This window comes from Mobula birostris, chromosome 6, assembly GCF_030028105.1.
Source record: "Mobula birostris isolate sMobBir1 chromosome 6, sMobBir1.hap1, whole genome shotgun sequence".
NCBI lineage: Eukaryota > Metazoa > Chordata > Chondrichthyes > Myliobatiformes > Myliobatidae > Mobula > Mobula birostris.
In genome coordinates this window covers 78,690,759-78,717,373 of record NC_092375.1, presented here as the reverse complement: position 1 = coordinate 78,717,373, position 26,615 = coordinate 78,690,759, and the positions used below count along the sequence as shown (strand labels likewise).

At 41.2% G+C, this 26,615-nt stretch overlaps 1 protein-coding gene across 1 annotated transcript in view; it reads right to left on the bottom strand.

The window, feature by feature from the left end:
• syap1 (synapse associated protein 1) overlaps window positions 1-24,680 on the bottom strand; it is a 174,524-nt gene extending 149,844 nt beyond the window's left edge. Inside the window, exon 1 of the mRNA XM_072259712.1 lies at window positions 24,308-24,680. Within this exon, the coding sequence (XP_072115813.1) occupies window positions 24,308-24,680 (373 nt within the window). The remainder of the gene's footprint in view (window positions 1-24,307) is intronic.
• Window positions 24,681-26,615: the final 1,935 nt, after the last annotated feature.

The window sequence follows — 26,615 nt, the reverse complement described above, 5'->3', positions numbered from 1 at the left end:
GGCGAGGCTGCAGGAGGAAAGGGAAAGGGAACAGTCCAGCAGGGAATCCTTGGTTTGAGAGGTATTTATATGCCAGCCCAAAATGAGAATCAGGTGCTTCAATTAAGGCACCCAATGGAACAAGGGAAAACAGGAAAACCCGGAATAAGGAATCGACAGACCAGACCGTGAACCGGAATGTGGACTTCACGGACCAGACCATGACACACTATTGTACCTACCTCAATTATCTCCCCGGAAGCTCACCATTCCCTGCATAGGAAAAGTTGCCTCTCAGTTCCCTTTGAAATCTTTTCCCCTCCCCTAGATTAATTTTCCCTAGTTTTGGACAACTCTATCCTGGGAGAAACAGTGATGCCATCTACCTTATCTATGTCTCTCAATTTTAAGCATTTCTTTAAGGTATCCTCCTAAGTATCGTGCCAAGGAATAAGGACCCAGCCTGGCCAACCTGTCCCTATGACTCACACCCTCTAGTCCTTGCAACACCCTTGTACAATTGAAGTCAGAAGTTTACATACACCTTAGCCAAATACATTTAAACTCAGTTTTTCACAATTCCTGACATTTAATCCTAGAAAACATTCCCTGTCTTAGGTCAGTTAGGATCACTACTTTATTTTAAGAATGTGTAATGTCAGAATAATAGGAGAGAGAATGATTTATTTCAGCTTTTATTTCTTTCATCACTTTCCCAGTGGGTCAGAAGTTTACATACACTTTGTTAGTATTTGATGGCATTGCCTTTAAATTGTTTAACTTAGGTCAAATGTTTTGGGTAGCCTTCCACAAGCTTCTCATAGTAAGCAGCTGGAATTTTGTTCCATTCATCCAGACGGAACTGGTGTAATTGAGTCAGGTTTGTAGGCCTCCTTGCTCATACACGCTTTTTCAGTTCTGCCCACAAATTTTCGATCGGATTGAGTTCCTTCTTTTTCTTGACCAGTTTCAGTACATCTCATCAGCCAGGGTTTCCTAAACATGCCATGTTTACTCTTCACCGTCATAGAAACATCCTGCTCCTGGACCCTTGACGTCTCTCTTCAAAGCCTCTCACTTGCTTTTTTCCCCTTTCCCATAAAAAAAACATCAAATCAACCATCCTACATAATTCTCTCAAAGTTAGCTCTGCTCCAGTTCTTGATCCTAGCTGTTGACCTGTCCTGTCCTTTTCCATCACATTCTTAAAATTAATAGAATTATAGTTACTAGAGTCAAAGTGCCATTTCAGTTACCTATGCTGCCTCCTTTCTTAATGCCCAGTATTGGGACCTTTGTTACTGAAGTCACCGGAGAAAAGTACCGGTAGATATGAAATAGCTTCTTTATTCAACAAAACAAAATACAGCAGGCACAATATTGAGGAATTTTCAGTTGAAATGTCTGGCTGGCCCAATGAGAGGCTCGATATTTTATGTGCTAAATATCAGAGAGTAATTCCATACTTACAATGCATCCACAATGTTTTCTTTTTGAATCTACACGTAAACTTCGCCCCTCCTGATTCGCACTCACACCACATAAATCTAAATGAATTTTAATCAGCATTGTCTGGTCTCTGATTCAAGGCTTTTAGGAACCTATTGTTCAGAGCTGCATTTTAAATTAAACTCACAATTTATATTCAGATTTGAGGACTGGTGGTTGAAGTCCTTGAGTTGTCCCACCCTCTCGCTAGTTATCCTCTTGCTCTTGCTCTTGGCATTCACCTTAATCCTACTTGTCAAGGATTTTTCATGGCCCCTCCTGGCTTTCCTAATTCCCTTCTTTAGTTCTTTCCTGGCTTCTTTATAATCCTCACGTGCTTTGTTTGATCCTAACTTCTGAAACATTATATACTTTTCCGTTTTCTTCTTGACTAAACTCATCTCCTCTCTGGACATTCAAAGTTCCATCACCATCCTTCCTTCTAACAGGAGCATTCCTTTCTCATACTCTGTGCAATTGATCTTTAAACACCCTCCACATCTCTGATCTGGACTTGCCAGAGAAAAGGTGTTCCAAATTGACGCTTCTTAGAGCCTGCCTAATGCCCTCATAATTTGCCCTACTCCAATTTAAAACTCTCCCACAAGGACCATATCTATCCTTATCTATAGCTAACCTGAAAGTTAAGGAGTATGACTATTCCCTAACTGCTCACCCACTGAAAGGTCGATCGCCCAGCCAGGCTCATTACCAAACACCAGGTCCAGTAAGGCCCCTCCTCTCATCCGACGGTCCACACATTGATTTAAGAAACCTTCCTGGATGCACTTAACAAATTCTGCCCCATCTAAACCCCTTACACTGAGAAGATCCAAGTTTAAAAGAGGTAGGATCAAATTTTCAGCCGGTTGGCGTGAAGGAGCACCTGCGATGAATACTCCTGAGCCACCAGCCGAGATCCAGTGGAGGTCATAACTCCTTTTAACTAATGTCAGAACAGGCTTCAACTGCTAGCTTGAAGTCAGCTTCAGTAACAGTGGCAGCACCACTTCCAGGCCTTGAGTGCTCAGCAAGGCACAGTACAGCAGGTGTTGCTAACAGTTTGGTGTCACTATACACACCTGACAGTGTAGTGTGTATTGAGGTCTGGTGCATGGAGGACCATGAATAGATTCCTGAAAAGCAGTCCTTGCACAAGTTTTCAAATGTATTAAGCAACTACTGTAGATCAAGATTTGAGTCTAATATTGCATAATATAACAGAATCCAAGGGGTAAAATTTCAAGCCATCTAACCATTAGCAGTGCAAAGGTGGGAAATACTTTGCACTGCTAAGCATTGAACTTATACATAATTTAGAAAGTGAAACCACTTTAATAGCCATCCACATGTGCAGCCCTGCATGGGTATTGACAGGCAAGCAGAGATAATGAAGAAAATTTGGCCCACAGGATACAGTATCACCTGACTCACCTTAGTCTCTTACCTTGGGTAGAAGAATAGGATTTACATAGGAACAAGGGTAAACTACTCACTCCCATAGCCTGTTCTGTTACTGAGTTCGGTCAGAGCTGGAAAGGACCTTATGTTCATTTAACTACCCTGGCACTATGTCCAACAATGCACGTACCTAACATAAGTTTATCAGACTCAGTTAGGAAATCGGCAGTGACTTCTTTTAGAAAGGGCAATTCCAGGAATCTAACATATTTTGTACAAAAGTTAATTTCATTCTTACTTGGCCAGTTCTCATTTTAAGATGATATCTATTAATTTTTTAATTGCTTCATCTGAGGAAATGGTTTGTTAAATCTTTTTGATGCTTTGAATATCTTAATCTGATCACTGCTCAACACAAAGGGAGCACAAGTCACATTACTGCAACCTGCACTGTTAATTGAATTTTTTATGGCATGGCATTATTCCATTTTGCACCTGATTACAAATTCACAGTTTTAATGTTACGATACGCACTCAACTGCGCCGGCTTCTGGAAATCTGGCGCTTTAACTCTCCAGAGTATGGCTAGCTGGTGCGGCCCCTTTAAGGATTCAGGGCCATCCTACGAACAAGCCGCCATGTTTTGGCACCAGGCTTTCAGTATTTAAGGAGCACCTGAATGGAGGTTCAGTACTCAATCGCCAGCTCTACTAGGGATATCATCTAGTGTCTTGTTCATTGCTCATTGCTCATACCAGTTTCATAGCGTGTCTCGATCTTTGCCTCAGATACTCCAGCATTTGGTCTTAACCATCCTTGTCAAGGTCTCTCATGAGATACAGATCCACAAAAACAATGCATCCATTTAATATCTTATGAAGAGCTTTAAAAAAATCCATCTGGTATGAGGTATTCAAGAATTAATGTAAAAATGTCATATTTATAATAAAAATTAAAATACTGCTAAAAAGGAAAAGTTAACCTTACATCCATTATTTTTAATTTCATTATTCTAGTTGTATTTTCTTATCGATTTCAAAATAGATTTATTAAAGTGTTGTATATGTTAACGATATACATTTTTGTGCTGCTATTGCATCATCTATAATGCTTATAATTGTGCCATTTACTCTTACTTAGATTGTCACCTTATCACAGCCATTACATTGGACAAACTTTTTTTTGAAAGCTTTGCTTCCTCATAAATTTCTTTTTATGATAGACCGTTGGAAGCTGAACACAAATATAATTTCAGACTACTTGTATCACGAAGGAATTTGGAGAAATAAGAAATTAACTTTTATTTAATATAATGTATATAAGCACCACATAATGGTGCTTATCCTTTGCACCAAATAAGCTAAAAATGTTTTGTTGATGATTTTCATTTGTACTCAGTGTCTGAGGCTTCTCACTTCAGTGTCCAATAATAATCAGCCAGCATTGATGGATTCCAGTTGTTCTGATACTATTTCTCCATGACCACAATGTCCTGCTGAAACCTTTCACCATGCTGTCCCTGACAGTGCTAAGATTTGCAGGCATGCAGACTAAATGGGAATGCAGAAAATGAATCTTTAGTGACATGTTGCTGTTCATGGTTTCAGCTTAAATTGTGTGGAAAACTTTAACTGATTTGGATTATGAATTGAAATAACAAATATAGGCAATTTTTAAAAATAATGGTGCATGATAGGCAAATTCCATGGCGATTGTCATGATCATCAGCCCAAAATCCATAAGATACATGCAAAAGTATTCAGGAAGCAAAATCTTTTTTTTGTCCAGTGTTATCCATGTTCTTTTCACCTTCTCCCAACTTTAAGAGGGAAACAGGAATAGGTTGTCTTCACCATCACTGCCCTCTTCCCACTTCTCTAGTGCTTTATCAGATTGCAGTTCTTGAAAGGGAGTCTGTGAAATGAATAGATGTATGTTAAAATAACTTGTAGATCTGAAAAGAAGAAATGGAGGGGCTAAAGGAGAACTGGTGTGTGAAAAGGGAACTTAGCTTTGAAATTTAGTCATAGGTGATAGTTTCAGCCTTGCCTCTCATAAAGTTTCCGTAGTGACATCCGTAGTACTATTTGCCGATGGTTTCACCTGAACTAGAGCATACAAGTTTCCAAGTAGATTGTACTGAACGATCACGGTGAAAACACTGTCAGCGTGTGCAGACTGTGACGGATGGCGGGGGTGGGGGAGCTGAAGGAGTACTAAGTTTGGAAGTGAGAAGCAAGTTCTGATTGATGGAGGGTGCTAGTAGGCAGCACAATGGGTTGTTGTACCTAAAGGTGCTGGCACTCAGTGGTGGCATATGGCACTTAAAGATGCTAAGTGTGTGACTAACCATTCATACAACATCAGTGAATTTCTTGCAGAAAGATATCCAGAGTTCCAGGCATGACTCTGGTATTGATCTCCATGAACTATTCTCACTGCATTTGCCTGTGTTCCTCCAGACCTCTCAAATCCATATGATACTGTACATAAACAACAGGAATTCTGCAGATGCTGGAAATTCAAGCAACTTTGATACTGTACATCTTTTCTCCTTTCCACCTCCTCCACCAAGATATCAATGACTATGTCCAAAAACCTTGGGAGTCCATGCTGTCCCAAACCAAGTTATCCTATGAATTTGCTCCAGCCACAACTCAGTTCTCACCCAAGAGATACAGACTTGATTCAGGAAGTGCTAGCAAGAACTGAGTTTGAGCTCCGTTTTCCTGCATGCAGAGGAAAAACAGTCTGGTTAGTGCTATCTGCACACGGAATTCATTGTAACTAGCACAGAACACAGATCTGGCATGTGTTTGCGATGTGACGCATCGGTTCCCATATTCGTTTCCGGAGATCTTTTATGGAGACCTCCGTGTAGTTATGATCTCAAAACTAATCTTACATCCATTGTCAAGACAAATAATAATCATTCAAATGGGTAATGAGCAAGATAGAATTTAAAAAGTAGAAGGTAAAGCAAAATCAATATTAATCACAACATATTTATTAAATAACAAAGGGAAGTACTTACCTGGATGGATTCCAGTTTGAAGTCAAAGGTTATGCATATTTTACATATCCAAAACATTGCTGCTCTGCAAACCCCGATCTACAATCTGTTAATGTGCTTTTGTATTCTTCCCCCCAAACATAATTTTTTCATGAATATTCAAGCAACTTGCAGGGCAGTGATATACAAAGATCTATGATCAGCATGTAAATGTGATATAATTTACCCTGGTTAAATACATTCACATAAACAAATCTCTAGCCAGTAAATCACTGGTTTAATTTCTTTATTAAAAACTTGTAAATACAATCAAAATGAAATACTCTGAAGGGAGAATAAAGCATGGTTCCTTGCTAGTTCATTGTTAAAAAGTGGAATGCCACATTTCATAGTGGCAGATTTCTTCTTCGTTAGTGCAAAGGTTTTAATATTCTACTTCATCATTTCAGTAACAGATTTGTTGATTGTCACAATTGATTAAATTCAGTTAATAATTTAAGTAAATGTTCTTTAAAAGTAGAATAGAAAATACACATGAATGTTTAAAACAATATTTTATTTACAGACCTTAAAACAAAATATTCACTTTTTGCCTAGAAATTTAATTGCACAGTCCACAAATTATTTATGCGCTGTGTTATTGATCTGAGGTATAAAATCATCTGAGAAATTTGACTGTTGCTTTGCCGTATGCTTGGAGTACAGTGAGAAGTACGACTAAGGGCTTCCATATTTCCATAGATAGATATACTTTATTGATCCCGAGGGAAATTGGGTTTCGTTACAGCCGCACCAACCAAGAATAGAGCATAAATATAGCAATATAAAACCATAAATAATTAAATAATAATATGTGAATTATGCCAGATGGAAATAAGTCCAGGACCAGCCTATTGGCTCAGGGTGTCTGACCCTCCACGGGAGGAGCTGCAAAGTTCAATGGCCACAGGCAGGAACAACCTCCCGTGACGCCCAGTGTTGTATCTCGGTGGAATATTGCCGGAGTCCAACAGTAAAAAGTTTAATATCCGGTCTACAAACACATTCCTCGATCGTAATATGACCAGGATTGCACCATCCGTTGTTAACCAGAACAGTAAGCACCCGACTCCTTTACGCTTACCGCTCTCAGTGCACTTCCAGTAAGCCCGAACGGTCTGGAAGCCGTCCATGGAGAAGTTTTGATCGGGTATGTCCTCGTGCAGCCCCGCTCCAGTGAAACACATAACACTGCGCTCCCGAAATGTTCTCTGACGCCTGGCTAGCGCCGTGAACTCGTCCATTTTATTACCCACTGAACTCCTCTTCTCCGTAAGTCTCTGTTGTCTCCACCCGGTCCTCTTTCCTCCCCTTTGTGATCCCCCTCTGCATCCTCTGTGTGTTTTCTTCCAGATTTCAGCCGGGGTGCCCACTGCTCTGCTCACTAAACCGGCTGGCGTAAGCGCAATCAGCTGGTCCCTGGAATAAACAATGCGACCATGCTTCTGCCCCGCTAATGAGATATGTCGGAATGTAACTATTTCCAGCGCTAAAGACCCAAATAAAACTCTCTCTACCAGCATGTTAGAGAGGGTGCAGCTTCAACATGTTACTGTGAATAAAAATACAATAAATAACGTAAGTTAAAGAAGTAAGAATACTGGTCGGAACAGCTGTAACAGGCTGCATGCACGACCGCCGCACAGTATACTCTGTGCATTCCTGTAAAGAGGGCAAAGAGTGTATATAGGTGGTATCAAACTATGTCAAAAGCCAAGGCTTCCCTTTATAACCCATTTATGCATGCACAATTAATCTTTCGTATGGACAAGGCAGCTCTTACCTGAGGCTACAAGCCCTCTTCCTGAGTTGTTTCACCATGGCCATCAGTGCCTTGCAGGTTTTGTTATGGAATGAGTTGGAGCATTCATTGCTTTTGATCAGGGTGAAGACTGTACTGAAAGATTTGAGGAAGGCTTGTTTTTTATTTTAGTTAGAGATACAGCACGGTAACTGGCCCTTCTGGCCCAGTGAGCCTGGGCTGCCCAGTTACATACATGTGACCAATTAAACTACTAACGCCTGCGTCTTTGGAACGTGAGAGGAAACTAGAACACCTGGAGGAAACCCATGCGGTCACGAGGAAAATGTACAAACCCTTTCCAGACAGCGGTAAAATTGAACGAGGGTCACTGGCACTGTAATGGCATTACACTACCCTCTACACTAAGGTACTCTGAATTGTCTGAGGATGACTATTTCCACCGGCAAGGTTTCCTGAGGCAGTAGTAACTGTTCTGTCACTGAAGGTAGAGTTCCACCCACTCCCTGAGGGAAATCCACTATGTCTACTGTTGTCGCGTGAATGAAATTGCCAGAGAAAATTACTGGTAGATACAAAGCAGCTTCTTTATTCAACAAAACAAGGTTTAGCAGGCATCATATGGAGACGCTTTCGGTGGAAAGGTCTGCTGGCCCAACATGGGGCTCTATATTTTATGTGCCAGACATCAAAGGACAACTCCATATTTACAATGTTTGGACTTTGCTTTCTTTGAAACTACATACAATCGTCACACCTCCTGATTCACATCCACATCACAGACATCCAAATGAATTTTAATCAGCATTGTCTGGACTGGGATTCATAGCTTTTAGGAATCCACTGTTCAGAGCTGCACTCCAAATTAAATCCACAATACGTATTCAGTTGTGAAGACTAGTAGCCAAAGTCAATTGCTAAATTATATGTCCTAAACCCAAAAATCACTCTAACAGTCCTCCCTCTTGGCCTTCCTGGACAAACATAAATTTGTACCAGGAACGGCCAACCTAAAGGAGGATCTACTCAAATAGGGCAGCAAAGAAATACCCTGTCTCAGAATTCCACCCCCCCCAATTATTTGTGTGCCTCTACATCTACCCTATCATCTCCAGTTGCTACCTACAAAATGCTAAGCAGAGAGAGTGTTTCAAAAATTTGAACAACAACAGTCCTAGAAATGCAGCTTTGTTTGTATTCCTCTTAGCTCTTCTCCTGCAGGCCGATTGCAGCTTAATCACATTCCTTGTCTTCACCCCTTCATTATCTGGTTGCTAGCTCTCTTTCCGGGGGTACTAGCAAGGTAAGCGTATGAGGCTCACAGGCCCTTTCATCAATGTTCAGGAAGGGGTTGGGGTGGTTTCTATTTGAATGAATGCAAAGACCTCTCCCCGGTGGACCCCCCTTCTGAACTGTCCGGTTGATCACTGGCCCGACTGCTGAAAGGGCCCAGCTCATTTCTATTCACACCCCATTCAGACTGGAGGTGACTGCTTCCAGATGCTGTGTACAATCATTCTCAGCCTGAAATGCCATCGAATTTGTGGAACCTGCTGTCTCTGCTTCAACTTAATCCCTCCCCATCTATTTTCCCCCAATATCTTTACTGTTCTATGTTATTAAACTTATCATCATCTAGCTTCAGCAACCAGCCTTCATTACAGAGTACTGTTGCCATTACATTTTAGCATGCTGTTTGCGGGTTTCCGTCACGCTCTCGATGTCTTCTGCCTTCGCACTTCCTCCAGGTATGTTTTCATCAGCTGTGCTCAGTTCTAGTGTGGCTGGCTGATGTTCATCTCTTAGATTCTCTGCAATTACATGGTTACAGTGTACACTTGATCCCCCGCTCTGTCTGTGTGTCGTACGGTTTAACCCGAATCCAGTGTTTCCACTGGCTGCCTTGCTGAGTCTGCACACAGACATAAGTATTACTTGTTAAAAAAAAAGTACTGTCTATGGTCCTATCCATCTGGGAGCAAACCCTGCCTTTTCAGGCGGTACCCTCACCATGACTTGGTTACCCGGCTGTGGGTGAACTAACTCCTTTCCCTCCGGCCCTCTCTGATCTGCAATGTGCTGCTGTTGTTTTGTTTGGTCCTTGAACACTGTTAGTTACAAAGGCCTTCCATGTATTGTGGAATTCTATCCCTGTAAGCCCCAGTCTCCCCATAACCTGTAGTTACCCCAGAAGGGAGCTGCATTGCTCATCCCATCATTAATCTGTAGGGGCCGCTAGCAGTCTCATCAGGATGCTGGTAATACATCAACCCATGTCTTTCCCGTCTTAGCTATAGCTTTGGCTAAGCCGTTCTTGATTGTTCAGTTCATCCTTTCAACCATTCCAGAATTCTGAGGATGGTAGGGTATGTGGAACTGTTGTTGAATCCCTAGCACTCGGCCCATTCCCTTCATTACTTTCCCTGTGAAATGTGCTCCCTGATCCGAGTCAAACTGGACTGGGGTTCCCCACCTTGGGAGGATTTCCTGAACTTGTTGGGAAAGCCTCTCCCACCGGGTGAAGTCATCCATAATTACTGGACAGTAGAAAAGCTACTTGGCAGGGGCCCTGTGAAGTCCATTTGGATGTTTTCCCAGTGTCCCCTTGGCCGGGGCTGGTTTACCAGCTGTAGTTTTATGCCCTTCCCAGGGTTTTGCTGGGCACAAATGATACAACGGCAGCAGAATTTCTCAACACCTCTGGCCACCACCAGTCTTGCCATAGGGTTATGATCACACGCTGCCTTCATGCTTATGCTCGTGCATCACCCCATGATATAACTTCAGGTAAGCACTGAGCCAGAATTACAGGCAGCTTCTGCACCTCTTTAAGGCAGGCAGTCTGACAAGGTCATTTAAAGTTCTAATAATTTTATTACATTAAAAATGTTGTACATAGAGAGGCAAGTCAGATTTCACATAAAATACAGCTCCTGAGTTACCATCAGACTGAGTAAAGTGCAATAGAGTGTGTTAGATAAAGCCAGACAACCCACCCTGCAAAAACTCTTTTCAGGGAGGTAGCACCATCAATTTGCGGGAGACTCCCGGAACTTCCGGGAGAGGTGGGACGTCTGCAATAGAGTAGCTCCTTAACAGCTAGCCAGCTAGTTTAAATAATGTTAGCTTTGCTAATGAACAAATGATACCTGTTAAACTCACCTCAACATGTCTTTTACAGTCTTAACCCACCATGGGCAATAGAAAAGTCACTGTTGCAAACAGCGCAGCGAGCAACACTGTCATTATTTTTGACCCCTATTAGGCAGGGACACACTTTAGTGTAGTGTGGGGTGACGTACGTTTTATATTTTCTTTTTTTGGAACACTCTTCCATGGCCCACGCGCTCTCTCTCTCTCGCACGTGTGCGCTAGCGCTTGCTCTCTCTCTCTCTCTCTCTCTCTCTCTCTCTCGTGGTCGTTCTTTCACTCGCTCTCTCTCTCATGGTCTCTCTCGCTCGCTCCCTCTCTCTCGTGGTCGCTCTCTCTCTCTCGCGCGCTCCCTCTCTCTCTCTCGCGCGCTCCCTCTCTCTCTCTCTCGCGCTCGCTCTCTCGTGCACTCGCTCTCTCTCACACTATCTCTCACGCTCTCTCTTTCTCTCTCTCTCTCGCTCACTCAAAAAATTGATTTCTGGGACATTGTATATAATTTGTGGGCACCAGGGAGCCACGATTAATATGTGGGAGACTCCCGGATCTTCCGGGAGAGGTGGGATGTCTGGATAAAGCACATCAGTACCTCAGGTTTACAGAGAAATTTAAGACCAATATAAATATCACAAACTCAAATTAAGCAAAAGGTGTTAAATAAAAGAGCAAAAGCAGTGACTCACACAAAGATCTGCACTGGACTAGACAAGAGCCCAAGCACACTTTTGAGTCTTATATTCACCTTATATTCCGTCTGGGTCGCCTCCAACCTGATGGCATGAACATTGACTTCTCAAACTTCCGCTAATGCCCCACCTCCGCCTCGTACCCCATCTATTATTTATTTATATACACACATTCTTTCTCTCACTCTCCTTTTTCTCTCTCTGTCCCTCTCTCTATACCCCTTGCCCATCCGCTGGGTTCCCCCGCTCTCCCTTGTCTTTCTTCCAGGACCTCCTGTCCCATGATCCTCTCGTATCCCTTTTGCCTATCACCTGTCCAGCTCTTGGCTCCATCCCTCCCCCTCCTGTTTTCTCCTATCATTTTGGATCTCCCCTCCCCCTCCCACTTTCAAATCCCTTACTCACTCTTCCTTCAGTTAGTCCTGACGAAGGGTCTCGGCCTGAAACATCGACTGTACCTCTTCCTAGAGATGCTGCCTGGCCTGCTGCGTTCACCAGCAACTTTGATGTGTGTTGCTACACTTTTAAGTCTACCTGGGGAGGAAGGTTCCATGCTATTTTCCCTCCTGCTGGAAACAACAGCCACAACTCTCTGTTCCACCTGGCTACTTTCACACCCCTCCAAAAAAAATGAATCAATGCCCCAATGATAATTATTTACACTATTGGCTGAAAATCTTATTATGAAGCCTTCCTGTAAGTACTACAAAGATCCCTATGCACTACCTAATTCCACCCCACTCTCTCCACTTTGGTGATGGATGACAGACCTCGGTGAGTTGAATGGGTTGGAATGGATGCCGGCAATTGTCCGTGTCAATCTCCATGAATGAGGGAAGGACACTGGGGAGACTTCTCCCTCCTCTTCAGACCCTGGAGTCTTGTTCCTCCTGCCCAGAGCTCTCACATTTTTCCAATTTATTTAGCACTGATCTATTACCTGCCATACATTCTTCTGGCCCACAGGGAGCCCCAAGACCCACCACACTCTCAGAATCTGTCTCTTCTTCATTGCTCTCTGGCTTAGTAGTGACTCACTCAGGTGTAAAATTCCCTGGTTGTCCTTTGTCCTCAACTCCAGAGCTGCATGGTTGAAGTTCAAAGTGGTGGAGATTTCTAGGGTCCATGAGAAATCCATTGGTACTACTGTATACACTGGTTTATCAGGGCCTCGCTGTGTAATTACACAGTGGGGAAGCTCTAATGGCCTCAAAGTCTAAACCTGGGGCTGCCAGTTGCTCTTCATTGACTGCTACCAGACTATAGGCCGAGGGGATGCCATAAACCTCAGGAAGGTGGTTCATGGCCAAGCCTTCAGAAGTAGGTCACAAGTGCTGCCTTGACAGGGCATCTGTGGCTGCATTCTGATAACCAGGACAGTGAATACTCTGGAAGTCAAATCAGGTGAGTTCTGCAACCCAGCACTGCTCTATATCCCCAATCTTGCAGTCTGCAGATGGCTCAAAGGGCTGTTATCTGTCAGGATCACAAACTTATTGCCGAGCAAGTACTGCCTGAACTTATTGGTGACTGCCCACTTAAGGCAAAGCAGCTCAAGTTTCATGGCACTATAATTTTCCATGTCTCTTTCCGATGCCCAAAGTCTCCTGCTAGTGTATGCAACAGCCCTCCTCTGCCCATCTGCCTCCTGGGAAAGTACTGCCCCTAGACCCTGGTGGCTTCTATCAATTTCAAGAATGGATTTGAGAAATCTGGATTTGCCAACACTGGAGCTGTGAAAAGCTTCTCTTTCAGAGTCCGGAAAACAGTCTCACATTCTGGATTCCACTGCTGGCGAAATAAGTGGGCTGGCAGGCAACATCTATTCTTCCTTGCAGAGTCCAAAGCCAAAAGGGCATGGAGAGGGGCAGCGATATGTGCAAAGATCCTTACGCATCTCCTGTAAAAGCTGGCAAAGCATAGGAAGGATTGCAGCTCTGGAAAGGTCTGGGCCTTCTCCACTCAGCCATGGCTTAGATCTTTCCAGGATCAGTTGATATGGCATAGCCCAGGTGCGATACTTCAGACTTGAAGGAAGAACACTTACTGAGCTTAGGGTTGTACTGCTCAAAGCGTGACACAACCAGTTCAAGCTGCAGAAAGTGCTCTTCAAAGCTGGAGGAGAAAACAATCACAGCCAGCTCTGAAGATCTCTGCGGCTCCTAATGACCCTGTGATCTCCGACTCAGGCCAATCTTAGGTTTTCTTTGAAGAGAGTGAACCCTCGCAAGGTGGAAAGTCCTGATGGAGTACCTTGTAAGGCTCTGAAAACCTGTGCCAACCAACTGGCAGGAGTATTCAAGGATATTTTCAACATCTCACTGCTACGGGCGGAAGATCCCACTTGCTTCAAAAAGGCGAAAATTATACCAGTGCCCAAGAAGAATAATGTCGTCTGCCTTAATGACTATCGCCTGGTAGCACTCACATCAACAGTGATGAAATGCTTTGAGAGGTTGGTCATGACTAGACTGAACTCTTGCCTTAGCAAGGACCTGGACCCATTGAAATTTGCCTATCGCCACAAATAGGTCAATGGCAGATGCAATCTCAATGGCTCTCCACATGGCTTTAGACCACCTGGACAACACAAACACCTATGCCAGGAACCTGTTCATTGACTATAGCTCAGCATTTGATACTATCATTCCCACAATCCTGATTGAGAAGTTGCAGAACCTGGGTCTCTGTACCTCTCTCTGCAATTGGATCCTTAACTTCCTAACCAGAAGACCACAGTCTGTGAGGATTGGTGATAACATCTCCTCCTCGCTGACGATCAACACTGGTGCACCTCAGGGGTGTGTGCTTAGCCCACTGCTCTACTCTCTGTATACACATGACTGTGTGGCTAGGCATAGTTCAAATACCATCTATAAATTTGCTGACGATACAACCATTGTTGATAGAATCTCAGGTGGTGATGAGAGGGCGTACAGGAGTGAGATATGCCAATTAGTGGAATAGTGCCACAGCAACAACCTGGCACTCAACATCAATAAGACAAAAGAGCTAATTGTGGACTTCAGGAAGGGTAAGATGAAGGAACACATACCAATCCTCAGAGGGATTAGAAGTGGAGAGAGTGAGCAGCTTCAAGTTCCTGGGTGTCAAGATCTCTGAGGATCTAACCTGGTCCCAACATATCAATGCAGTTATAAAGAAGGCAAGACAGCGGCTGTACTTTATTACGAGTTTGAAGAGGTTTGGCATGTCAACGAATACACTCAAATACTTCTATAGTTGTACCGTGAAGCACATTCTGACAGTCTGCATCACTGTTTGGTATGGGGTGGGGGGCTGGCGGCCACTGCACAGGACCGAAAGAAGCTGCAGAAGGCTGTAAATCTAGTCAGCTCCATCTTGGGTACCAGCCTACAAAGTGCCCAGGACATCTTTAGGGAGCGGTGCCTCAGAAAGGCAGCATCCATTATTAAAGATCTCCAGCACCCAGGGCATGCCCTTTTCTCACTGTCCATCAGGTAGGAGGTACAGAAGCCTGAAGGCACACACTCAACGATTCAGGAACAGCTTCTTCCCCTCTGCCATCCGATTCCTAAATGGATATTGAATCTTTGGACACTATCTCACTTTTTAAAAAAAGTGTGCAGTATTTCTGTTTTTGCATGTTTTTTAAATCTATTCAATATACGTAATTGATTTACTTGTTTATTTATTATTATTATATATTTAAAATTTTTTTTTCACTGCTAGATTATGCATTGAACTGCTGCTGCTAAGTTAACAAATTTCATGTCACATGCCGGTGATAATAAAGGTGATTCTGATGCTCATCGAGGTAAAGCAACAGGGACTGGAACTACTGGTTATCCAGAATGCACTCCATTAGCCTTTGAAATGTCACTGGAGCATTACACAGAATGAAACCCATTCAGCTGAATTCATACAGGCCTAAGAGATAGATACTTCATTGATCCCAAAGGAAATTAGTGTCACAGTGGCATTACAAGTGCATTGTTATAAATATTAGAAGAGAAGTAGAAAGAATAGAAAATAAGTTATCACAAACAGTCTACCAGGAGGGGTCATCACTCCCCCGGCTATAGGCTGATGGAGCCTAATGGCTGAGGGTAAGAATGACCTCATATATGCTCTTTGGAGCAACCCAGCTGTCTCAGTATAATGCTAAAAGTGCTCCTATGTTCAGCCAAGGCGGCATGCAGAGGGTGAGAAACATTGTCCAGAATTGCCAGGATTTCCTGTAGGGTTCTTTGTTCTACTACAACTTCCAGTGTGTCCAGTTTGACTCCTATAACAGAGCCAGCCTTTCTCATCAGCTTATTGAACCTGTTGGCATCACCCGTGTTGATGCCATTGCCCCAGCACACCACTGAAGATTGTACTGGCGACAACAGACCGGTAGAACATGGAAGCAGGGGCCTGCATACTCCAAAGGACCTCAGTCTCCCATAGTAGAGGCGACTCTGGTCCTTCTTTTACACAGCCTCTGTGTTGGTGCTCCACTCGTCTGCCATCCACGTGCATCCCCAGGTACTTGTATGGCCTCACCACATCCACGTTCTCACCATCGATAGTAACAGGGAGCAGTGCAGGCTTAGTCTTCCTAAAGTCCATCACCATCTCCTTTGTTTTACTGATGTTGAGCTGCAGATGATTCAGCTTGCACTATTTGACAAAGTCCTCCACCGGGGCCCTGTATCCATCCTCCCTTTATACACCCAACTATTGGTGAGTCATCAGAGAATTTCTGCAGATGACATGACTCGGTGCTGGTATCTAAAGTTTCAGGCATACAGGGTAAACAGGAAGGGAGCCAATACAGTCCCATGTGGCCCCACTGCTGCTTATAACCATGTCTGACACACAGCACTGAAGCTGCACGTACCGTGGTCTTTCAATCAGGAAGTCCATTATCCAGGACACAATGGAAGTACCAATCTTCATTGAATAGAGCCTCCCCCGCCTCCCCAGCAGTGTATGGTATTGAGGGCACTCGAGAAATAAAAAAAAACAGTGCTGCTTGTGGGAGTAAGCTCTGTTCAGCAGGTAGATGACAGCATTGTTGACTCCAATATGCTCCTGGTAGGCAAACTGCAGGGGATTGAGGGCTGATCTGATCGGAGGTCAAAGGCAAGTCAGGACCAGCCTCTCTAGGGTCTTCATGATGTGTAAGGGCAGGGTCACTGGACTATAGTCAGGGAGCTATTGTGTGCAGCTCTTTCACCCTCTTCTGCCAGGGGTTCAGAGTACTGCCTTACCTATGATTTGACTGTGAGGACAGGTAGCGCCATGCAATATGGCCAGCATTTCAGCATTTAAAGCAGATAGGCCAAGCTGGCAAATCAAGTCTTGGTTGCTGCCTACCAGAGTGCTTGGGACCCAGCTCTTGCATGTTATCTAGCTTCTGTGACAAGTTGTTAATAGAAACCTATTGCTTCTGTAAAATTTTCATAATTTTGTCCAGGACTGGGTCAGTTTAATATTAGTTAAAGAAACCACATTAGCTCCCACTACAGTGGCTTCCATCTCATAAGAACTGGCCCCCTGCCTAGCTCGCTCCACCCCAGCCTCTGCTTCCTCCTGCCACTCAAGGGCTTCTTTGAGAAGAGCAAAAAAAAAAGAAATTGTTGGGTTTTGTCTAATAATCTCTTTGAGCTCCCCGCAGAGGCTAATATCCTAAACATCCTCCGCAAGTTGGTCGTGCAAAGCAAAATGGCTGCTCCACGCTGCCACCATCTAGCAATTATTAATCTCTTCCATCATGGACATCAAGGCATGGGAGTGTTCACACACAGATTCTCCTTCCCACTGCCTTCTCTTGAAGAACTGCTTTTGTAGCCTGTGAGTGATCAGGGCTGCCCATTCATCTCTCCAAGGATCTCCAAAATGCGTTTAGTGTCTGACTGCTTGGATCACGGAAGATATTTAATCTCTTGCCTTGCCTCCTAAATATTCATAAATATAGGTTGTCTTTTTCACTAGAAAACGGGTCATCTAGCCGCTCATTAAACGCAGCACTGGAACCACACCCCGAGAAAATACTATACTTTCTCTTTCAGCCAGTATATAACACGTTCCCTGGCCTGAGGGGATTCACCTGACTCGCCCTGCCTGCTGGTAGGCCTATCGCCAAAGGCAGAAGGCAAGGAAAAGACCAGTCACTCTGTTGCCTATTACTATTCCTGCAACTGTGCTAATGAAGCCTCATTTGCTCTTTTTTCACCAAACAGCATCAGAGCTTCCTCACCTTCCTGTATCCTTGCTCCAAGAGCTTGCAATTCTGCCAACACATCAACGTTAGACTTTTTCCTATGTCTGTAGCAAACAAATCGACAAGGTAAGAAAAAAACAAATGTACTAATATCATTTCAGCAACCCCACGCCGTTGAATAAGCAGACTGGTGCTGAAATGCAAATGGTGACTCTCGTCTAATGGTCCCGCTTGCCCAACTTTCATGCAGCCACTGTTTTAGCCAAGGTATTACTTCAGCACCACACCCTGAAGAACTGTGCAGGTCGACCTGCCTCTCTGTCGACTCCCTTTCTCCAATTAAGTCCCCGAGCTCACAGCACCAGCCTCAAACCACTGAGCCAGGATTGCAGGCAAGTTATGTACCTCTTTAAGGCAGGCAGTCCGACAAGGTCTTTTAAAGTTATAACAAAGTTTATTGACAAAGAGTAGTTTTGTTAAAAAACGTTGTATGTAGAGAGGCAAGTTAGATTTCACATAAAATACAGATTCTGAGTTGTTATCAGACCGAATTAACTGTGTTAGGTAAAGTTACTACACCAGTATAATAAACTGCATTAGTGCCTCAGGTTTACATGGAAATTTATGACTAACCATACAACTATCACAAACTCAAGTTAAGCAAAAAGTGCTAAATAAAAGGGCTAAAGCAGCAATTCACGCAAAGACCAAGACCACCCTCCCCTTGGACAAGGGCCCAAGCCTGTGGGGGCACACTTTTAAGGCCACTGGAGAGGAAAGTCCCACGCTATTTTCCCTCCTGCCGGAAACAACAGGCACAATTCTTTGTTCCACCTGGCTACACTCAGTAGCATCTATCTAATACATGGTGGAGTCTGCGTGCCTCCTTTCTCCCCATGGGTCCAGCTCCCATCTGGGCCATCCTTTGCCTCCCTTCTTCTCAATTTCTCCTCGTCTTCTGCCTCCACCTCTTTGTATAATATTACTAAACTGGCTTCAGTCATTTCTTTCTGCCTCTTGAAATTTCAGTTACCTCTTGTCCCTCTGCTGTCTTCTTCGCCCATCAAGTCTGCTCCGCCGTTCAATCATGGCTGATCCTTTTTTCCCTTCTCCACCCCAGTTCCCAGTCTTCTCCCCTTAACCTTTGATACCATGTCCAATCAAGAACCTATCAATCTCTGCTGTAAATACACTCAAAGACCTTTCCTCCACAGCTGCATGTGGCAACAAATTCCACAAAAATTCACCACCCTCTGGCTAAAGAAGTTTCTCTGCATCTCTGTTTTGAATGGGTGCCCCGCTATCCTGAGGCTGTGCCCTCTTGTCCTAGACTCTCCCACCATGGGAAACATCCTTTCCACATCTATTCTGTCTAGGCCTTTTAACATTCCAGATGTTTCTTTCTTTTTTTTTTCTTTTTCACTATTTTTATTAATTACTTGCATAAACGAAAACAAAATACATTATGGTATTATGGAAACAGAAACAAGATTGAATTTCCCCGTAACTATATTGTAAATTAACCATAATACTGAAAAGGTACATTTTATTCTAATCTAAAGCAAAATCAAAACCCCATAAAAAAATAGAAAAAAAAAGAGAGAAAAAAACAGAAAAAAGGCTGTTTGGTTGAAAGAAAAGAAAAAAAATCTCTGACATATATTCGTAAATTCAAACATATAATAGCCATCATCATTGCTGACCAAATTGAAAATTGTGAAAGTAGTTCCAAAAAGGTCCCCATAATGTGAAAAGATCTTGTCTAGGTATAGAAATAGAACACCTAATCTTCTCTAGATTTAAACACAACGTAACATCAATCAACCAATGGACATGAGCAGACAGAGCGGCATCTTTCCATTTAAGCAACAAAACTCTTCTGGCTAAAAGAGAAATAAAAGCCCAAATATGCAAATCATTCAGCTTAAGAGTAAAATCATTTCCTCCAACAATGCCAAACAAGGCAATCAGAGGGTTGGGTTTAAAGTTTATTTTAAAAAGCTCCGAAAACATTTGAAATACTTCTTTCCAAAATTTATCAAGCAGTGGGCAGCACCAAAACATATGAATTAGAGAGGGCTTTTCGACATTACACCTATTACAATATGGAGAAAAATCTGAGTAAAAATGAGAGAGCTTATCTTTAGTCATGTAGGCTCTATGAACCACTTTTAATTGTAAAAGAGAGTGACGCGCACATAACGAAGAGGTGTGAACAAGTTTAAAAATTTCATTCCATGTATCCTCATCAATTGAAATCTGTAGGTCTTGTTCCCAGAGGTTTTTAATTTTGTCTAACGGAATGTTTCTCAATTCCAACAACATACTATAAATATTAGATATAGATCCATTATAAAAAGGTTTCAAAGTAAAAATTGTATCAATTAAATTCTTATCTGGACCTTTAGGAAATGTATAAAATTGAGAATACAAGAAGTTTCTAATTTGTAAATATCTAAAAAAGTGAGCTTTACAAAGATTATATTAATAGATAGTTGATCAAATGAGGAAAGGCTATCTCCAAGAAACAGATCCTGAAAACGTTTAATACTTAGTCTATTCCACTCTTTAAAAACTACATCAGACAAAGAAGGTTTAAAAAAAATTAGAAAAAAAGGGACTAGAGAGTGAAAAACCAAATAACCCAAAGGATTTTCTAAATTGTAACCAAATCCTCAAAGAATGTTTAACTACAAAATTATCAGTTAAATTACTTAAGGATAGAGGAATTGAACAACTAAGAGAAGTAATAGAAAATTTATTAACAGAATTAACTTCTGAAGAAACCCAAACTGGACAGTCTTCACTATTAATGTAGTATATCCAAAACGTAAGATAGCCAGTAAAACCTAAAATTAGGTAGGCCTAATCCCCCATATTTTTTTTAGCTTTCTGAAGATGAACTTTGTTTAATCGGGGGGTTTTATTCTTCCATAGGTAAGAAGATATAATCGAATCTAAAGAGTCGAAGAAGTATTTAGGAATAAAGACAGGTAGGGCTTGAAATAAGTATAAAAATTTAGGCAAAATATTCATTTTAATAGAATTAATACATCCAATCAGCGAAATAGAAAGGGGAGACCAATTTGAAAGTATCTCCTTAACATATTTCAAAAGAGTGATAAAATTTTCTTTAAAAATAAAATTATAATTCTTAGTAACTGTTATACCCAGATATGTAAATTGCTTTCTTACAATTTTAAAAGGAAGGTCAGAGTTAACTGATACCAAATTATTCAAAGGAAAAAGTTTACTCTTATGAAGATTAAGTTTATATCCTGAGAACTGACTAAATTCAGAAAGTAAAGAGAGTATTGAGGGTACTCTCAATAGAAATGTAGAGCAAAAGGTCATCAGCATAAAGCAACACCTTATGAGTGATACCCCTCCTTAAAATACCCAAGATGTCAACAGATTCACGAAACGCAATGGCTAAAGGCTCTAAAGCCAAATCAAAAAGCAAAGGACTTAAAGGACATCCTTGCCTGGTTCCACGTTAGAGATTAAATGATTTAGAACTCTGAGAGTTAGTAAGAACCTGTGCAGTGGGAGATGAATAAAGTAATTTAATACATTGAATAAAATTGGAGACAAATTTACATTTTTTAATGTTTTAAATAAATAATTCCATTCAACCCGGTCAAAGGCTTTCCCAGCATCCAAAGAAATCATGCATTCTGAAGTTTCTTTAGAGGGAGAATAAATACATTCAGTAAATGACGAATGTTAAAATGAGAATAATGATTTTTAATAAATCTAGTCTGGTCATCAGAGATAATAAAAGGCAGAATGTTTTCCATCCTATGAGTCAAAAGTTTAGATAAAATTTTGACATCAACATTAAGTAAAGAAATAGGTCTGTAAGAAGAATAATCAGTTGGATCTTTACTCTTTTTGAGAATAAATGAAATTGAGGCATCATAAAAAGATTGTGGCAACCTACTTAATTTAAAAGAGTCAGAAAGAACAGAAAGCAGGTGAGGAATAAGCAAAGGAGCAAAAGCCTTGTAGAACTCTCCAGAAAATCTGTCATGACTGGGAACCTTCCCCGAACTCAGAGAATGGACAACCCGGGCAATTTCCTCAGAAGAAAAAAGTTGATCTAACCATTTTCAATTAACCTCAGAAAGTGAGGGAATGTTTAAACAATCTAGAAAATTATTCATAGCAAAATTGCTTTAGGGGAATCTGAACTATACAGTTTAGAGTAAAATTCTCTAAAATTATCATTTATTTCTAATTGATCAGAAGTTTTATCACCATTCGCTTTGGAGATTTCCTTAATTTGACGTTTAACTGTTAAAGTTTTAATTTGATTAGCCAAAAGTTTGCCTGTTTTATCACCATGAACATAAAATTGACTTTTATCTTTTAAAAGTTGAGTTTCAACAGGGTAAGTTAGGAGCAGATCATATTTAGTTTTAACTTCCACATGTGTTTTATACAAAACGCTACCTGAATCAGAAGCATATTTTTGATCTAAATGTTTCAGCTGATTGGCTAAATCAGTTCTCTCCTTATTAGCTATTTTCTTAATACCTGCTGTATAGGAAATAATTTGGCCTCTAATATAAGCCTTGAAAGCATCCCAAATAATAAGGCTAGAAGTGCCATCCAGCATATTCTCTTCAAAGAAAAATGTAATTTGACACTCTAAAAATTGTAAAGAAGCCTTATCCAATAGTAAATTTGGATTAAAACGCCAAAATCTGTTTGATCAGAAACACCCAGAAGGTTTAAAGATTAAAAAAAACAGGGGCATGATCTGAAACAGCAATTTCTTTGTAATCACAGGATCGAACAGGGGGTATCAAATGACTATCGACCAAAAAAAAATCAATCCTGTAATAGGTATGATGAACATGAGAAGAAAAGGAATATTCTCTACCTGTTGGATGCAAAAAAAAGGCCAAATATCAATAATGTCACATTTCATTAGAAAAGATTGGATATAGGAGGCAGATCTACTAATTAATCATTTCGAAGATGAACAATCTAAAACAGGGTCAAGGCAGCAATTAAAATCCCCTCCGAAGATTAAGGAATACAAATTTAAGTCTGGTAAAAAGGAAAAAAAAAATCAAAAAAGCCAGGATCATCTATATTCGGAGCGTAGAGATTAGCGAAAACCATTAATTTGTTACCTAGTTTCCCTGAGACTATAACGAACCGCCCATTGAGGTCAGCTATTACAGCATGTTGAACAAAAGCAACTGTATTGTCAATCAAAATCGAAGCACCCCTGGCCTTGGCTTGAAAGGAAGAATGAAAAGCTAGACCATTCCAACGTTTAAACAAACGCCTACATTCAGATCTGCGAACATGTGTCTCTTGTAAAAAAAAATTGAGGCATTCAGTTTCTTAATATAGGTAAAAATCTTATTGCATTTCACAGGGTGGTTTAAACCTTTCACATTTAAACTAAGAAAATTAATTCAAAATACTTGACCAAGCAATAGATGAGGCAGGGATAACCAAACAGGTGATAAAAAAGAAAAAGAAAAAAACAGCCCATTCTCGTCCACCCCCCTCCCAAGGAAAAAAATCACCCAAGCGAGGGCGAAAGCTAATCTACTGATAAATCCCCCCCCCCCCAAACATCCTACTGGCAAAGCTCCAAGAGAAGAAAAGATTAATACAGAATGAATTCCAACCTAGACTAAATAACCTTCAAAAGAACTAAAAAAATCAAAACATAATGCTTGCAAAAAATAATTACAAAGAAAACTTACTGAAGTTACATCTATTAATTTCCTAAACTGAAAAAATAAAAAAGAAGAATTATTTATGAAAATATATCAAAAAAAGAAATATTCAAAGAGAAAAGTAATAAACAAATAAACTGCACAATTGCAAGGAATTAATCAGTCAAACTGAGGGAACAAGGTTATATGAAGCAGAAATAAACATTTAAACAGCTGGAGTTGATAGACTAAATATTATTCCAAAGAGCTAAAGAAGAGTTCGAAACATCAAGTTGAAAAAGATTAACTCAGCAAAGAAAATAAGATAAGAACAGAAACTAATTATAAGAATATACGAGAAAAGAAGAGGGAATTGTTAAAAAAAAGACATACTAAACCATTAGATTGCACACATCCAACAACAAAGAATAGGTCAAGATAAGGAAGCTAATTTATGTGATACAGTAATAAACAATTAGTCTTCTGGATTTGATTTGGCCTGAAGAAAATCGTGCACTTCCTCAATCGAACGAAACCACTTAGGAGATCCATTTTCCAAAATGATCCTGAGGCGAGCAGGGTAATTTAGTGAAGATTTATAGCCTTTGGTGTATAACTCCACCATAACCTTTTTATACTTAAAACATTCATTTAATACCTCAGGTGAATAATCTTCGACCAGTCTTATCTTATAATCTTCAAAGCTAATCATACCTAACTGACGAGATTGGCAAATTGTAGAAACCTTAGTTTGGAAGTCATGAAAAGCAATTATCACAGGTCAAGGTTTCCATTGAGAAGCGGGTCTAAACATTGGGATTCGGTGTGCCGGGTCTATTTTTGGTGGAGTATCCAAAACATCTGAAAACAAATGAGCCAACAGATTTGCAAAAAATTCTGCAGGTCGCTTGCCTTCGACCAACTCAGGAAGACCTGAAATTCGTATATTGTTCCTTCTTGATCTATTCTCCAAAGCGACACTCTTTTGTTTTAAAGATTCAACGATTTTCGATTGTTTATCTCCGAGCTTTTCCAATTCTTCTGTCTTAGTGTCCAGTCTGGTTAAAGCATCTTCATGTTCGTGAATCTGAGTGGTATGTTCCTGTAAAGGTTTTTGCAAAGTCTGCAGGAGAATCTCTAATTGTTTAAGCTCGGTGGTAACTTTTAAACATACACCTGAAAGTTGTTCAGATGTTTCGCTCTGAGCTTTCCGAATTAACTTCGCAATAGCTTCCGTAGTCACAGAAAGATCCTCTTCTTTTTTTGAAGTTTTAGCACAAGACATCATAATACTCCAAAAGTAAGTTTTTCAAAGCAGATTGGATTCAGTAATTTAAAAAGAACGGAGCCGTTCGAGAAACGCGTCTACTCTATGCAATGCCAGTAGGAGGAGTCAAAATGTTTCAATGAGAATCCCTCATCCTGCTGAATTCCAGCAAGTAAAGACCCAGAGCCATTAAACGTTCCTCCTATAATGACTCTTTCATTCCTGGAATCATCCTTGTGAACCACCTCCGAACCCTCTCCAATGCCAGCACAAATTTTCTAAGACAAGGAGCCCCAAACTGTTCACAATAGTCAAGGTGAGGCCTCACCAGTGCCTTATAAAACCTCAGCATCACATCCCTGCAACCTGCAATTTAACCTTTAGGATGTTCTACACAAGGACTCCCAAGTCCCTCTGCATCTCAGATTTTTGGATTTCCTCCCCATTTAGAAAATAGTCCACACATTTATTTCTCCTACCAAAGTGCATGACCATGCATTTTCCAACATTATATTTCTTTTGCCACTTTCTTGTCCATTCTACTAATCTGTCTGTCCTTCTGCATCCTACCTGCACACTACCTGCCCCTCCACTAATCTTCGTATTATTTACAAACTTGGCAACAAAGCCTTCTATTTCATCATCTAAATCATTTCTGTACAGCATAAAAAGAAGTGGTCCCAACACTAACCCCTGCAGAACACCACTAGTCACTGGCAGCCAACCAGAAAAGGATCCTTTTATTCCCACTCGCAGCCTCCTTCTAATCAGCCAATGCTCTAACCATGTTAGTAACTTTCCTGTGACAACCACAGGCTCTTAACTTGGTAAGCAGCATCATGCATGGCATCTCGTCAAAAGCTTCTGAAAGTCCAAATATACTACATCCACTGTGTCGCCTATATCCATCCTACTTGTAATCTCCTCAAAGAATTCCAACAGGTTTCTCAGGCAAGATATTCCCTTAAGGAAACTATGCTGACTTTGTCCTATCTTGTCCTGTGTCACCATCATCTCATCCTTAACAATTGACTCTAACTTCTTCCCAGTCACTGAGGTCAGGCTAACTGGACTATAATTTCCTTTCTGCTGCCTTCCTCCTTTCTTAAAGAATGGAGTAACATTTGCAATTTTCTGGTCCTCTGGCACCATGCCAGAGTCTAATGATTTTTGAAAGATCATTGCTAATGCCGCTACAATCTCTAATGCTACCTTTTTTAGAACCCTAGGGTGCAGTTCACACCTCATGCTCCCCTGTACCTCTGACCCCAACAGATCCAAGTGTGAGTGCTAATTTTAAAAATACTCACCCACTTAGACTGCTGAGATTGCTGGCAACACGGTGGGTTGTACAAAGGTATTGCACTTCTGACACCAAATGTTGCGTAAATGAAGTCACCAGAGAAAAGTACTGGTAGATATGAAGCAGCTTCTTTATTCAACAAAGCAATATACAGTAGGCATCATATTGAGGCCCCTTTGGTCGAAAGATCAGGCTGGCCAAACATGGGGCTCAATATTCTATGTGCTGAACGTCAAAGGACAATTCTATATTTACAATGCATCCACAATAACTACACACGAACCACACCACAGACGTCTAAATGAATTTTAATCAGCAATGTTTGGTCTGTGATTCAAGGCCTTAAGGAACCTAATGTTTAGAGCTGCATTTTAAATTAAATCTACAATTTATATTCAGATTTGAAGATTGGTGGCTGAAGTCATTTGCTAAAAGTAAATGCGCTGAATCAAAAAATTGCTCTAGCAACCTCCTGAGTAGGACCCTCTATATAATGACACAGGAAATATTCCAGGATATTTAACAAATTCCACCCTATCTAGACTCTTAACACTCTGATGGTCTAGTTAATACTGGATAAGTTAAATTCAATAACGTAACCCTATTTATTTTACAACCTTGAACAATTTCTCTCCACACCCTGCTAACTA